We start from the raw sequence: 14,557 nt of genomic DNA, 5'->3' as shown, positions 1-14,557 counted from the left end.
GCAATTCCCAGCTGTGCACCTGCAACCTATTTTGTAGACTATGGGCCAGTGCCCTGATTTGGCAACCATAAAGCTATAATTTCAAAGATTACTGCTTTTCTTAACCATTGATATCTGTGTGTGTTTCATAGTCTTTATTAGTAAACAAGCCAGCTGTGTGTCAAGCAATTATTTTATGCTCATCCATAAGGCAATTTCTAGTAGAGCTTCAAGTACAATGTACTTTGCTAACAGGACAGAGCTAAACCTCATGACTTTTTGTTTTCTAGAAAGAATCTCCCAAGTTCATGCATTTGGACTATTTAGTCTCTAATATCTGCTCCCGTCTTTACTCATAGTTTCATAGCGCTTAGGATTGGAAGGGACTTAAACAGATCAGCAGGTCCAACCCCCTGCCCCAGGCAGGAATACTCATTTTTCTCAGACCTGAGACTTAAACCAGGCATCCGGATACTCAACAGTCTACTGCTGCCTGGCAAAAAGGTGTGCAGCTCACTTCAAAGGCATGGCCCAGCAAAGCCAGGGCACCTCTACACAAGCAGCAAGGATGCTCTGATGCACTGTAATTACAGCACATCGGCACAGACTTGATTAATCAAGTCTGCTGAAGTGTGGTAATTATTACCATGCTCCAGCCACCTTCCAGCATCTTGTGTATCACCATCCCCACACTTAAAAATGGTGGCAGGGGTATTTTATCTAAAGCTTGATCAACAAGCTTCTGACAAAGTACCCCCACTGTCATTTTTAAGTGCAGGAACGCTGATACACGGGACCCTCCGGGAGCTTTGATTAGGGCGGCTCCTGGAACCGCTTTAATTAAAGTATCCTGGAGCATGTCTATAAGCGCCCTAGCGGCTGAGCCTTAGCATACTAAACTACTTCCGCTATCAGCTGGGTTCAGTTTGAAGGGCAGAGGCTTGTTCTGAAGGCCTGGGGCACAAGCTAGAGCCCGCCATCACGTGGGGGTTACAAACTGAAGTCCAGCCCACACGAGCAGCATGCTCTGATTTGACCGATGACGGTGGGCCCTACCGGGGATGAGTCGGCGTTGCCCAGGTTACCTCCTACTTCCATTCCTCAGCCGGCTCCGCAGGGGGAGCAGCCAAGCGTGCTCCCTGGAGACTGAGCCATCCCCGTTGTCGCACCGGCCTTCTCTGTAGCTTCCCCACCCTGGCAAGCCTCAGCGTGGCCCGCTCTTGGGATAAAGCACCAGCCCCCGGAGTCACGCGACTGCCCAAGCAGCAGAGCCTTCAATCGGGACACATGCAGGCTTTTGGCCCATGCGGTGGCAGAGACATCAGTAGCGCTCCACTCCCCCCAAGGCCCCCTCAGGCTTATACTGAAGGATCTCATCATGAAAGCGGGGGTGGGGGGCACTCAGGCTCTTCATAGCTCCCCCTCAGCACCCCCGAAATCATTTGCTGGACCCAATTCGAGAACTGGTCAATCACCCCCGGGGGATATTTGCATAAAGCAGCGCGTCGCCTTCCCTGGGGGGACTACAACTCCCGGCGTCCTCCAGGGTGGCGTGTGGGCGCCTGCGCAGTGCGCGGCCGGTGGGCGCTCCCCCTCCCCCGGGTGCCGGACCCTGGAGCGCGCGGGGAGCGGGAGCGGTGGCTCCGCGGGCGGTTGGCGGCGGCTCGTCCCTGCCCTGACCCGACCCCCTTCCCCGCGCAGCGCCGGGGGTCCCGCGCCTGCCCCGCTCGAGTGGCGGGATGTGGCCGTAGGACAAAGGCGGCCGAGCCCCGCGGGGCCGCTCCGGGGGTCCTGCCAGGTAACGCCGCGCGCCGGGGCGGGGGGAGCCCGCGGGCCCGGGACCCTGGCCGCCTCGCCCGGCTTCTCCCCAGCCCCTGCTGCCAGAGCTGCCCCCGTGGGACGACGGCGCCGCTTTCCCGGCGGAGTAACTTTGTCTTCCACCCTTGTCTTTTCTAGCCCTGGCGTCTGGATGGGAAGAAAAAGCATGGAAGAGCAGTGGTGGAAAGGGGAGCTCGCAGCAGACATCCACCAGACTCTGAGGATGAAGGTTGGAGGAAAGCATCTTGCTTTCTCTTCTCTCTCTCTTTTTGGCCCACCTTTGTGTACTTTTACTTTAGCAAAAAAAAAAAAAAAGCTGCCTGTAGCAGCTCCTCTGGTAAAAACGGTATTCTGCTGGACCCGAGGCTTTTAAGCTACGGGTTAGTAAAGGAGAAGTTACACTTTGCTCTCTCTCCCTGCCCCATCCAAGGAGTTTAATGCGAGCTCAGTATGTAAAAAGCATTTGCTGGTTAAAAATTTCTGCCTGCTTTTGTTCAAGGAGTTTTAATGAAGGCGAGCCACTTCTGAGTCAGTGCATCAACTAACAAGAGGACATGCGGGCTGTGCTGTGCTGTGCAGAATCACCAGATTGGAGGGTCTGAAGGAGTAGCTCTGTTTGTTTTCAAACAGATAAATGAGAGATGCAAGTTAAGGGCAGAGCCTTGTTTCTTGGCAGACAGCAGAGGAGTCGAGAGACAAACGTACAAACGCTGATTGTTGTTGGCTGTTTTGATAGAAGCTGGGGCTGAAGCACCCACATCCTGCAATGTTAAGCTAAATTGATAAATATACTCAAACAGTGCTCCAGTATCATGTTGTTTTAAAGCACTCGCACTGGCAATAACTGCAGACAAACGCGTCTGTTTACTTGTTGCATTTCCTTAGGTGGACTTGCAACTTTTAAAGAACCTCCTAAATGCAATTAGCTGGGTAACATGAAAGAGAGATCAGTAGAGTAACTTTTTGCACTTGGCACCTTTTCAAGTTACCGCTGTTACCCCAACAAAATTAACACTTCGGACAGAGAGAGGGTTGTTGGTTGTAGCCATGTTGGTCTAAGGACATAGGCAGACAAGGTCTTTGGGTAATTGTGATATCTTTTATTGGACCAACTAAATAGCTGAGAAAATGATTCTTTGCAAGCTTTCAGATACAAACACCCTTCTTCAGGCACAGGGAGTGTTTATTGTTTCTTTGTGTTCTGTCCTGGGTGGAAACATTTTGGACATGCTACTTTTGTCTTCCCAGCAGGCTTTTAGCCATAAATTATGTCAGGTGACTTTACCAGGCCTCTGGTACTGGGGTGTTTCTTCTCATGTGCTCACACTGTGGGGCAGGTCCACCTGTTTCTCAGCTGCGGGATACTTCAGAAAATAATCTTATATAAAACTGTTTATGAAGCTGTTTCTCTTCCTCCTCTCAGCTAACTATTCATTTTCAATGAAACAGGTTAATTTTCTAATAGCGCAGATTTATCTGAGTCTTATTATACAGACTTTCAGACTTCTGACTTCCTTGAAGTGGCTATTTGACCTGAAGGCTCTTCATTGAAATTCCCAGTGTTTACCTTGGTAACCCCTTCTACTGGCTGGATATTTTCTTTGTCATACTTCCATGCTCTGTGTGGTTGGACCAAATCTGCATTTTACCCTGCTTTTTGGGACATGCTTATACTGTTACTTCAGAGCAGTGTTAACCCGTGGGTCTCAAGAATATATGAAAGGGTCACGAGCAAACTTTAAAAATGGATTCTCCTTTTAAAGGAGGAAAACATGGCGAACCCTAGCTTTTCTTTTGCAGGCTGGCAGAGTTCAAGCTTGCAAGGGGGCTGCTTGCTGTGCCCCCTGCTCCACACACCCACCCTATATCCCACACATGGGGGATGCAGCCTAGGGGCAGTGGGTTGGGACTGGTCATCAATATTTACAAATAGGTCCTGGTGCAAAAAAGGTTGAGAACCGCTGCTCTAGAGTACTAATAACTGTTCAGGTGTAATAAATGTGTAACAATTGCTGATGGGAACAGATTTGAACCTAAAGGGTTTGGATCCCTCTTGGTATCATAGTATCATAGTAGCTAGAGTCGGAAGGGACCTAGGTAGATCATCTAGTCCGACCCCCTGCCTTGGCAGGAAAGAGCACCGGGGTCAGATGACCCCGGCAAGGTGCTTATCTAACTTCCTTTTAAAAATCCCCAGGCTAGGAGCCTGCACCACTTCCCCTGGAAGCCGGTTCCAGGCCCTAGCCGCCCTGACTGTGAAGTAGCGCCTCCTAATATCTAATCTAAACTTACCCTCCGCCAGCTTGTGACCGTTATTCCTGGTCACTCCTGGCAGTGCACGGGGGAACAGGATCCCCGCTGATCCCCCCTGACCAGTTTGTAGCAGGCCACAAGGTCCCCCCTTAACCTTCTCTTGTGGAGGCTAAACAGGTTCAGGTCCCGTAGCTTCTCCTCATAAGGCCTGCCCTGCTTACCCCTGATCATACGAGTGGCCCTCCTCTGGACTCTTTCCATATCGTCCACGTCCCTCTTGAAGTGTGGTGCCCAGAACTGGACGCAGTACTCCAGCTGCAGCCTGACCAGTGCCGCATAGAGGGGGAGGATCACCTCCCTGGACCTGCTCGAGATGCATCTGTGGATGCATAACAGGGTACGGTTGGCCTTCTTGACTGCCTCCCCACACTGCCGGCCCATGTTCATCATGGAGTCAATGACGACTCCAAGATCCTTTTCCGTCTCCGTGCTGGCAAGAGGGGAGTTCCCCAACCTGTAAGTGTGGTGCCGGTTCTTCCTCCCCATGTGCAACACCTTGCACTTATCAGTGTTAAACCCCATCCTATTCTCATCCGCCCACTGTTGCAACCTGTCAAGGTCAGCTTGTAGCCTATTGCACCCTTCTAGTGCACCCACATCCCCCCACATCTTAGTGTCATCAGCAAACTTGAACAGGGTGCTTTCTACCCCCTCATCCAAGTCACTGATGAAGATGTTGAACAGTGCGGGCCTGAGGACCGAGCCCTGCGGAACCCCACTGCCCACGTCCTTCCAGGTCGAGAAGAACCCATCCACTACCACCCTCTGGGTGCGGCCCTCTAACCAGTTGGCGACCCATTTGACCGTGTGGGCATCGACACCACAGTCTCCCAGCTTTTTGATGAGGACAGGGTGAGAGACAGTGTCGAAAGCCTTCCGGAAGTCCAGAAAGACTACATCCACAGCAACCCCTGCGTCTAATGATTTGGTGACCTGATCGTAAAAGGCCACCAGGTTGGTCTGACAAGACCTGCCACTGATGAACCCATGGTGGTTGCCCTTGAGCATGCATTCCCCCGCAAGGCCCTCCTGGATGTGTGCCAGGATAATTTTTTCAAAGAGCTTACCCGGGATTGAGGTAAGACTAACTGGCCTGTAATTTCCCGGGTCCTCTTTTTTTCCCTTTTTTAAGATAGGGACCACATTGGCCCTCTTCCAGTCCTCCGGCACCTCACCAGAGCACCACGAGTGCTCATAGAGCCGCGCCAGGGGTCCCGCAATGACCTCGGCCAGTTCCTGTAGAACCCTAGGGTGAAGATCGTCCGGACCAGCGGACTTGAACACATCCAGCCTCTCCAGAAGTACCCTAACTAACTCCTCGCTAACCCCTGGCCCAGGCGTGTCCCCCCCGGGGCCCGAGGGGGGCCCAGCAGGGAGGTGGCTGAACTGGTCCCTACTTAGGAAGACAGAGGCAAAGAAATCGTTAAATATGTTAGCTTTGTCATCTGGCGTGATGACTAAGTTGCCCATCGTGTCCTGCAGGGGCCCCACATTACCCGGGACCCTCTTTTTACCCCCTATGTATTTGAAGAAGGACTTCTTATTGTCCCCAATCCGGGAAGCTAGTCCCATCTCCATCTCTGCCTTGGCCCTCCTGACTGCCCCCCTACATCCTCGGGCGACCGTAACATAGTCCTTCTTGGTGATGACCCCATCTCTCCATTGGGTGTATGCCTCCCTTTTAGCAAGGAGACATTCCCAGATGCTCTTAGTGAGCCATGGGGGTTTATGTGCCCTCCTGCTCCCTTTGACCCTCGTTGGGATTACCTCCCTTTGGGCATGGAGGATCGTCTCCTTGAGGAGCAACTACTCCCCTTGGACATCTGATTCCCTTCCCCTCTGGGTCCTCAGCACTTCCCCAACGATCCTCCTTAGCTTGTTGAAGTCAGCCCTCCTAAAGTCTAGGGCTGTTGCCTTGCTGCAGCCCTTTGCCACCTTATGCTGGATGGTGAATTCCAGCAAGCGATGATCACTGTCTCCCAGGTGGCCCATCACCCGCAGCCCCCTCACCAGGTCATCACCCGTGGCCAGCACCAGGTCCAACAAGGCGTCTCCCCTGGTGGGGCTGTGCACCTCCTGGGTTAGATGGAGGTCCTGCACTCTGGCTAAGAACCGACGTGAGCGATCAGACTTGGCTGACTGCTCCTCCCAGCAGATGTCTGGGAAGTTCAGGTCCCCCATGATGACCACATCCTTAGCCCTCACTGCCTCTGTGAGCTGACCTAAGAATTCCTGGTCGAGCTCTTCTCCCTGGTTGGGAGGTCTATAGTAGACTCCCACCGTTAAGTCTCTATCCCCTGGACTGCCTTTTACTCTAATCCAGAGCACCTCAGAGTGCCCCCCCTCTACCCCCTTGCTGATTAACGAGGAAGTATATTCCTCCTTGATGTAGAGTGCTACTTCTCCACCTTTCCTTCCTATCCTGTCCCTCCTGTATAGCCTATAGCCCTTGACACTCACCGCCCAGTCATGCGATGAGTCCCACCACGTTTCTGTGATCCCTACTATGTCAGGGCTGGTGACAGCTAGGAGGAGGGCAAGTTCCTCCTGCTTCTTCCCCATACTTCGAGCATTCGTGTAGAGGCATTTGAGGCCTCCAACGGTTGTGCCCACTGACCCCCTAGTCTCAGCAATGCCCCGTCCCCCATCACTTACCTGTTTCTCCCTTTTGACCATTGGTCTGGGCTCGCTGGCTGTTGCTGGCCTGGTAGTTCATTGTCTCCTCCGCCCTCATCTTCCCCCTCCCCCGACGAGCCTAGTTTAAAGCCCGCCGAAGGAGGTTCACCAACCTGGAAGAGAACACACGCTTACCTTTAGGGGAAAGGTGGAGCCCATCCCATCCCAGCATGTATCTCATCACGATGTGCCGGTCATGGCTGAGGAAGCCAAAGCCCGCCTCGAAGCACCATTCCTGTAGCCTCCAGTTGGTATCTTAACCTATGTATAGGGAAGGCTTGAGCTTTCTGCTTGGTGTTTTTTTAATCTGAGGTTCTGGTCCTAACTAGCTTTTAAAACTGTCTGACAGAAAGAATAAAATGATAAAGAGCATGAGTGTGTTGAAAAAGAAAAGAATTAGTCAGAATGTTTTAGATCTTTTTAATTCTTTTGATGGCATCTTCAGCTGGAAAAGGATGTCCCTGCTCCTTCCTTTTAAAGCAGGACAGGCAACTATTTTGGGCAGAGGGTCGCTTACTGAGTTTTGGCAAGCCATCAAGGGCCACATGACAAGCAGCCCAGGGCAGATTAATATTAATTGTCTAAATTTTTTAGGGGCCTTGTGGGCTGGATAGAATGGCCTGGTGGGCTGCATTTTGCCCACCCCTGTTTTAAAGCATGAGATCTTGCAGTAGAACATCTTGAGAGAACCTCCAGGAGATCCTTGCATCAGTTCTTACCTTTTCATGCTTGGTGGTCTTCTGTTTTAAGGGTACAAATACACATGCATTTTTCCAAAACTTTTGGTTGTCTTCATATATAACAAAAAAGTAGAAAGTCCCAAATTCAAAATAAAAATGAGCATCATATTTTAAGAGAAATCAAAATGATAGTTTAGAGGTCTGGGAAGAATCCATTTCTTATGTATGCAGCTAGAAGAATATGGTACGTTTAACTAACTTTTAGTGATGGGGAGTCTGCTACAGTAGTGTAGCGCAGGGGGGAAAGCATAATTGTTATGACTTAACAAAGATGGTACTAGTGCCTAGAAAATATATAGTGATGTGCTGTAGGAAAGGTAAGGTTAATAGTCTCGTCCTCATAACAAAGCTTCTTTCTCTTGATCTCGACTAAATACTTCTAGTATTACGGTATGACACTATAGTTACAGTGCAAGTGGTTAAAGAACACACAAGTCTCCGTCTAAGCAGTTGAGTGTGACAAAGAAGCTAAGGGCTCATCACTCAGTGAAGGAAGGCAATGGGAAATGCATTTTATTTAATCCAGGACTCGCAGGGAGATAATTTTCAAAGACATATCCATTTTGTAATATGTGTTTTTTATGTAGAAAAGAGATTTCCCTTTTTATCCAAAAAAGCCACTTATTTATTTCTAAAAAGAATTTTTCCAGAGTCTTAACTCTTTAGTAAAAAAGACAGATGCAGATGGTTAATTTTTAATATGAAATCTGAGCTTCCCTTTAAGTTGTTTAATGTAAAAGAAACCTTTAAGGGTACCATGGCATGTTTATGATCACACTGCACAAAAAAAAAAAAAAAACTTAAGCTACTGCAACATGAGCTCTGAAAGCTGGTGTTATTCCATGCCATATGTTCATTACTGATATATAATAATTGCTTTGTGCTTGAGGACAGACATCTGCTGAATGTAGTACACCTGAAAGCTTACAGGGCAATTAGGTGCCATAGCGCAAAGCTTCCCTCCACTCAGGAAGTCACAATACAGAGGAAAGGACTAACTTTTGAGTTAGCCAGCTGTCTTGAAATGCACTAAGTAGCAGTGTCCCTGAAGTGTATATACTTTGAAGGGCTTGATCCTGCAAGGTGCAGAATGACCTAGCCTGATGCCATGAAACAGTGAAGCATCCTTAAGCAGTGAAGCCAGCCACACTTAAGCATAAGTGCATCTCTTGGTAGTGCCACAGTACTTAGCGTTGAGTGAGATCGAGCCATGGAATACCACACGGATAGACCAAAAAAAATAATGCCTGCCCAGATGAGGCTCTCTGGATAAATCAGAGAGATATCTTTTATTAGACCAACTCAAATTTGAGTTGGTCTAATAAAAGATACCAGATTTACCTGAAGAGCCTCATTTGCCCATGTCCTTAGACCAACATGGTTACAACCTATACCCCTAATGCATACTGGAGGCTTCTTGTGTTCCCTTTGCTACTCAGTCCTGTTCTCTCAGTGGTTCTTTTGGACTGCAGGACCAGCTAAGTTGAACATATGTGCTCTAGTGCCTGTTGATACTTCGGTGGCTTGGGGCCCTCCACTGAGCGTGCTAGGAGGCCAACCTCCAGCATCAGAGGTTTTTGAGTCCTGTCAGAATGCTGATGCTTTAGTTCTATGTAAACATGTATTTCTGCTCCAGCCGTAGCAGATCTTCTAGAACAGTATAGCATTAGGTTTTTTGGGGGGTTTTTCCCCCTGAATGCATGGAGTGATCTTTTATAAGTATTAAAAAAAAAAAAAAAAAAAAAAAGCTAGGTAAAATCTTAGACATTTCAGGCACAGACTGAAAGTCTCTCCCCCCGCAATTTTGTGAGGTTTGCTTCCTTCCAGGATATGCACACTTCCTACTATTTATGAGTACTAAGCAACTCTGCCTGTATTTCCTCTTTTATTCACCTCTTTCTTGGCTTCTCAAAGCAGTGCCAGTAAGCACAGGGCTCAGTTTCACAGAGCTTATTGAGCATGGAAGTCTGAAGAGTTTATATTGTAACTTAATCCTTCAGAACAGTCTTAATTACTTTGCCAATGAGTGGTCTGTGGGCTTTTCAGCCAGGTGGGTAGGTGGACAGAGCTGATGCTTCCTACTGAAAGCAAACAGCTCTGCACCTTTCAAGTTGTAACAGCATCTGTGAAAGAGCAATTTCCTCTAGGTAAAAGCTACTCCACAGCTGCCCCATCTCTCCTCTTCATTTTTTGCTTTCCATTTAGCTTATCTTATCCTAAGTAAACACAGAGTGGAGGTAATATGCTGTTTGCTGCAATCACTTTTTTCACTCTGCTTACATGCTGGGTCCATTTCAGACATCCTCCCCTGCGGGTCTCTGATCTATTTGTATTGTAAGCTCTTTGGGGCCAGGACTGTCTCCTACTGTTTGAAAAGGAGCTGTTTGTTGGCCATTAAGCACTACTGTAATAAACATGATTAATAACAGGATACCCCATTACTTCTAACAACTTGTTTTGTTACTGCAGAGAACATGTTTATGGCCTCCATTCCTCAGTGAAGACACACTCCTCTTGCCTCCTTCCCTGCTGAAATATTTCTGTGCCCCTTACATATCCCGTGAATCTCTTAAACATTTGTTTTTCTTGTGCCATATATCATGCAACATCACTAAGCACAACTATAATAATTCATAATTTCATCTTTGTTTCTTCTGTAACCCAATCTTATATTTCTTGTCCCTTAATTGCTGCTGATTTTGATAGGTAACTTAGCAGTACATTGTAGCTACTTGACACAGACAGTGGAATCCAGCTCATCACAGACTTCACAACAGTAAACCAGACAGTTGAGTTCTTATTTTATTTGAGGATGTCAGTAGCACTACAGCAGTGTAAAAAAGCAGTGTAACTTCTCCAAGTCTTAAAAGCAGAATCTAGATGAGGGCTTCTGGGATCTAGTATGTAGGAAGAACATCACATTTTTGTTCCTTGTCTTCTCTTGATGACATGAAAGATGTCAGCAGCTGCTTCTAATGTGCCTCTGGTGTAAATCGGTTGTAAAAAGAAAGTCAGCATCACTAGAACTGAGCACTAGTAATATCACAGTTCCTTAAGGGACAGGCAGCCCAATAACAACAACATAATCCGTTCACTTTTTAAAACTGTAGCTTTTGAAAGTTGGTGACAATAGCATTACTGATTGCTAGCTTCAACTTGCTTATGTTATAAATGGCAGCATGTGTATGGTGCTGAAAGGAACAGGTGTCCTGGTTAAGTACATGGTTATTCATGACCCCTTTTATTTCTACAGGTTTGGAATTTCAATTTTCACACTTCTTTCTCTGATCCTTCCTCAGATTAGCTGCTGAACTTTTGAATACAAGGGTTTGATGAAATGCTTTATAAAATACTAAAGTAGAACACACAAAGTAATGAATTTTTAAGCACAAAAGAAATGAAGTATTCCCTCAGATTTAGAATACATAGTACTGCAATCTGGAGGGTGCAAATGATTGTTTAAAAATGTTGGAGAATATACTGTTCTTTTGTCTAACATTGTTGGGCTACTAAAGAACCCCTCCCCCCAAATTTAGGAAAGTCTGTCCTAGCTATAGATTTCAAATGATGGGGGCTATGGTTTCAGGAAGACATCTTGGAAAAGTGAACTCAGTGGGTAGAATACCTGTCTGCATAGCGTGAATATATGGGATGGGGTCTGTGATGCCTTTTATCCTAGTTCAGTGGTTGGGAAGGTTTTGCAGTGGTGGGCTGGATCAGCCCAACCAGATCTTGTCTGCAGGGAAATGATGTTGCTGACTGCCGGATGAAGGGAAAGAAAACCCCTGAAGGTGCAGCTCTGCTCTGAAAGACTCGTACTAATAGGGAGGCGGTGTGACAGGGTATAGAGCAGTAGACTTGCAACTAGGGAGATGGATTCTGTTCACATTTCTGCTACTGGATGGGCTTTCTTTGCCTCAGTTCTCCCACTTGTAAAATGGGGTTAATGATACTAAGCTGTGGATGCTTCAATTAACAGTGTGGTGGTGATGCAGTAGCTCAAGCTGCAAAAGATCATCTGTTGCTAATCCCATCAGTGTAGCTTACTGCAGACACACAGGGGGAATATGCCATGGAGAAAAGAAGGCTGAGAATTTGCAGCCACAAGCTCCCCATTTGGTCACACTTGTGCTAATGGTTCCCACTGGATGTTAGAGTATAAATTCTCACCCTGGCTTGCTGCCCTGTGAAGTCTGAGTGTAGACATAACCTTACTGAGGTAGGCTAGCTTGAGTGGAGGAGCTAGGATGAGGTGAGCAATTATTTAGGCCCAGGGGCCACAAGGAGTTTTGATGAGCTGTTGTGGTCTGGGTCACCACCCCTACCTCCTCAGCAACTCACCAACATTGCCTTTGGGGCTTGAGTGGGCGGGGAGCAGTGTTTCTGGAGCAGGACAGGTATGATCCACTCCCTTTATGCCCTGCTCTTGGGTGCGGGGGGAGGGGGGTTGTGTATGTATGATGTGTTGGTGGCTTCCCCCATGGTGCTCTGATGGGGCCACACCCTGCCCAGGGCAGCCTGTGCTATGCTCCTGCTCATACCTGCTGGCCCCAGCCCTGACCTGGGCCCTGGCCATTGCACAGCTTCTAGCAGGGCTAATCCCAGTGCAGCTGCAGCTGGCTAGGCTTGCATTGTGAGGGGAGCAGGGCAGCACCTGGCTAGCTGTAGCTGCACTGGGAACAATCCCACTGGAAGCTGCTTCTAGTGTAGCTGTTCCCAGTGGGGCTGCAGCCAGCTGGGTGCTGCTCTGCTCCCTTCTGGGCAGGCTGGGAGGAAGCTTCCGTGAGATGAGGGGAGCAGAGCAGCACAGCATCTGGCTGGCTAGACACACTGGAAACATCCCTGCCAGGAGCTGTGCATTGGCTGGTGTCCAGGCCTGCAGGTGCCAGCAGAAGCATGGCGTGGGCTGCCTGGGTAGGAGCAGGTGGGGTTTGGCCTTATGCGGAGCACCACAGGGCAGCCACGAGCTGGATCCAGTCAGTTGGCAGGCTAGATCCAGCCCACGGGCTGTATTTTGCTTACCCCTGAGCTAGAATATATTAAACTTCAGCTAAATTTCCCAGGGAATTTTAGCTCTAAAACTTGCATGTTGTTAGATTGTAGTGGGGAGTTCTGGTGTATTCCACTTAAGATGTGTTGTGTATGTGCCTCTGGAGGAAGTCTCTGCCATTCCTGTAAACTGGAGGGTGTGGGTGTCACTGGATATAATGGTATTTTCATGTCGTTCCATTGATGTACAAGTGGAGCACTTCATAAATTGGGTAAAAGTTCATAATTGCTCATCCTGTAATTGTTATGTACAAGCTACTTCTTTGCGTTTACGTGCTGGACTGTGTTAAAGGGGAGTGAGAGGGAGGGTGTTGGCTGTAATTTGGTCAAAAAGGTAGCTACGTTTTGATATCCTCTTTGAAAAAAGCTCTGTTAGTATTGTGTTACTCCTAGTGTAGCACTTCAATGATAATAGTGGGGATAAATCCAAGTCTGCATAACCCTGTATCCTGAACAGTCCATTTGACACTTCAGCTTCTAACAGATACAGTCAGAAGCCTTAACTGGGGCCTGTTGCAGATGAGGGCAAAACATGGTTGGTTGTAAGATCTTTGTGTATTCCTGTACTCTGAACAAACAAATACTGGTAGTCCTCTCCAAAGTGTCAGTGCAGTCATTTCTCTACCTCTTCTCATGGGAGTGAGTTTGCAATAATCTGTGCTGTGACTAGTAAAACCCAAAGCCTCAGATGTACTTTAGTACCCAGTTTTTCATAAATGTGGTGTCTGACACTTAACCTTTCTGCCCCAGCTGCCAACTGTCTAAGAATAGAAACACTTCCCAGAATACTTCCTACAAATGCTTTTTGTAACTGAAAAGCACACTATTACAATTCGTGCAGAAGTTGATTGTTAGTGTCAGTGGGAAATAGCATGCCATCAGTTTCATGCTTGCAATTTTGTTCTGCAATTGGTGGCATGCTGTGTGAAGCTTTCTGTAAGTAAGCATGAAAATGGTGCGCCTAGTGAAAATTAGTTTCAGGACATTTTTTAGATGCAAAAAACAAAAACCAGAGATGGACCAACTCTCACTCCATACCCCCAGAAATAAAAGCCTAAGATCATGTGGTTGTTCTCCAGTTGCTTCTGAAAAAAATCCTTTCTATTTATTTAAACAGTGTCTATCAAAAAGGAATTTAAATCCAAGGCAAAACGTTTCTTGTGTTCATGCTGTATGGAGAAATTAAATATTAGACAAAATTAGAACTTTCTTTCCCAGATGGGAGACTTGCTGGGTGAGAGAGAACTGTGCAGAATAACTTTCAAGGTACTTTCCTCAAACTTTTTCCTTACCTATTATTTATGGGTGCATGTTTTTCCTTAACTGACAACGGTTTTGTATATGTGGTGTAGACTACTACTTGCTATTACAAATGAGGATAGAGGGTATGCACTGAGAACTCTGCAATGACAAATCTAGTAAAAGTAAGTACAGAGGGCCAGGGAGGGGGAAAAACTAATGAAGACCTATTAGTTCATGTTGGCTTCTGGATTTTAAATTATTGGGGAATCATTGTATTAATACCTTTCAAACCTACCTGTGAACTGGCTGTGATAAGTTGCATCTAGTTTTAGATAATCACAAAACCATAAAAAGTTAAGATTAAAAGGGACCTTAGGAGGTCATCTAGTCCAGCTCCCTGCTCAAAGCAGGACCATCTCTGAGTAGATCATGCCAGCCAAAGCTTTGTCTAGCCAGGTCTTGAAATCCTCCAAGGATGGAGCTTCTGCCACCTCCCTGTTCCAGTGTTGTTTTTTTTTACTACCCTTTTAGCAAGAAAATTCTTCCTAATATCTAATGTAAACTTCCCTTGCTGCAATTTGAGACTGTTCTCAGCAATGGCAAAACAAGGAACACTCTAGCTTCTTTCTTTTTCAAACTACACTTCAGGTAGTTGAAGGCTGTTATTAAATCCCCTCTCAGTCTCCTCTTCTCTAGATTAAATAAGCCCAGTTTCCTCAGTCTTTCCTCATGAGTCATGT

The 14,557-nt window shown here is 47.3% G+C and overlaps 1 protein-coding gene across 1 annotated transcript in view; it reads left to right on the top strand.

Moving 5' to 3' along the window:
* Positions 1-1,636: 1,636 nt before the first annotated feature.
* Positions 1,637-14,557, top strand: part of CCNJL (cyclin J like) — a 49,403-nt gene continuing 36,482 nt past the window's right edge. Inside the window, exons 1-2 of the mRNA XM_090020702.1 lie at positions 1,637-1,777; positions 1,936-2,026. Coding sequence (XP_089876828.1) covers positions 1,949-2,026 — 78 coding nt within the window. The 5' untranslated portion in view covers positions 1,637-1,777; positions 1,936-1,948. The remainder of the gene's footprint in view (positions 1,778-1,935; positions 2,027-14,557) is intronic.

This window comes from Crocodylus siamensis, chromosome 10 (assembly GCF_052110815.1).
Source record: "Crocodylus siamensis isolate JL-2025a chromosome 10, ASM5211081v1, whole genome shotgun sequence".
Taxonomy (NCBI): domain Eukaryota; kingdom Metazoa; phylum Chordata; order Crocodylia; family Crocodylidae; genus Crocodylus; species Crocodylus siamensis.
The sequence above is the reverse complement of the archived record's forward strand: the minus strand, read 5'-3'. Positions and strand labels throughout refer to the sequence as shown.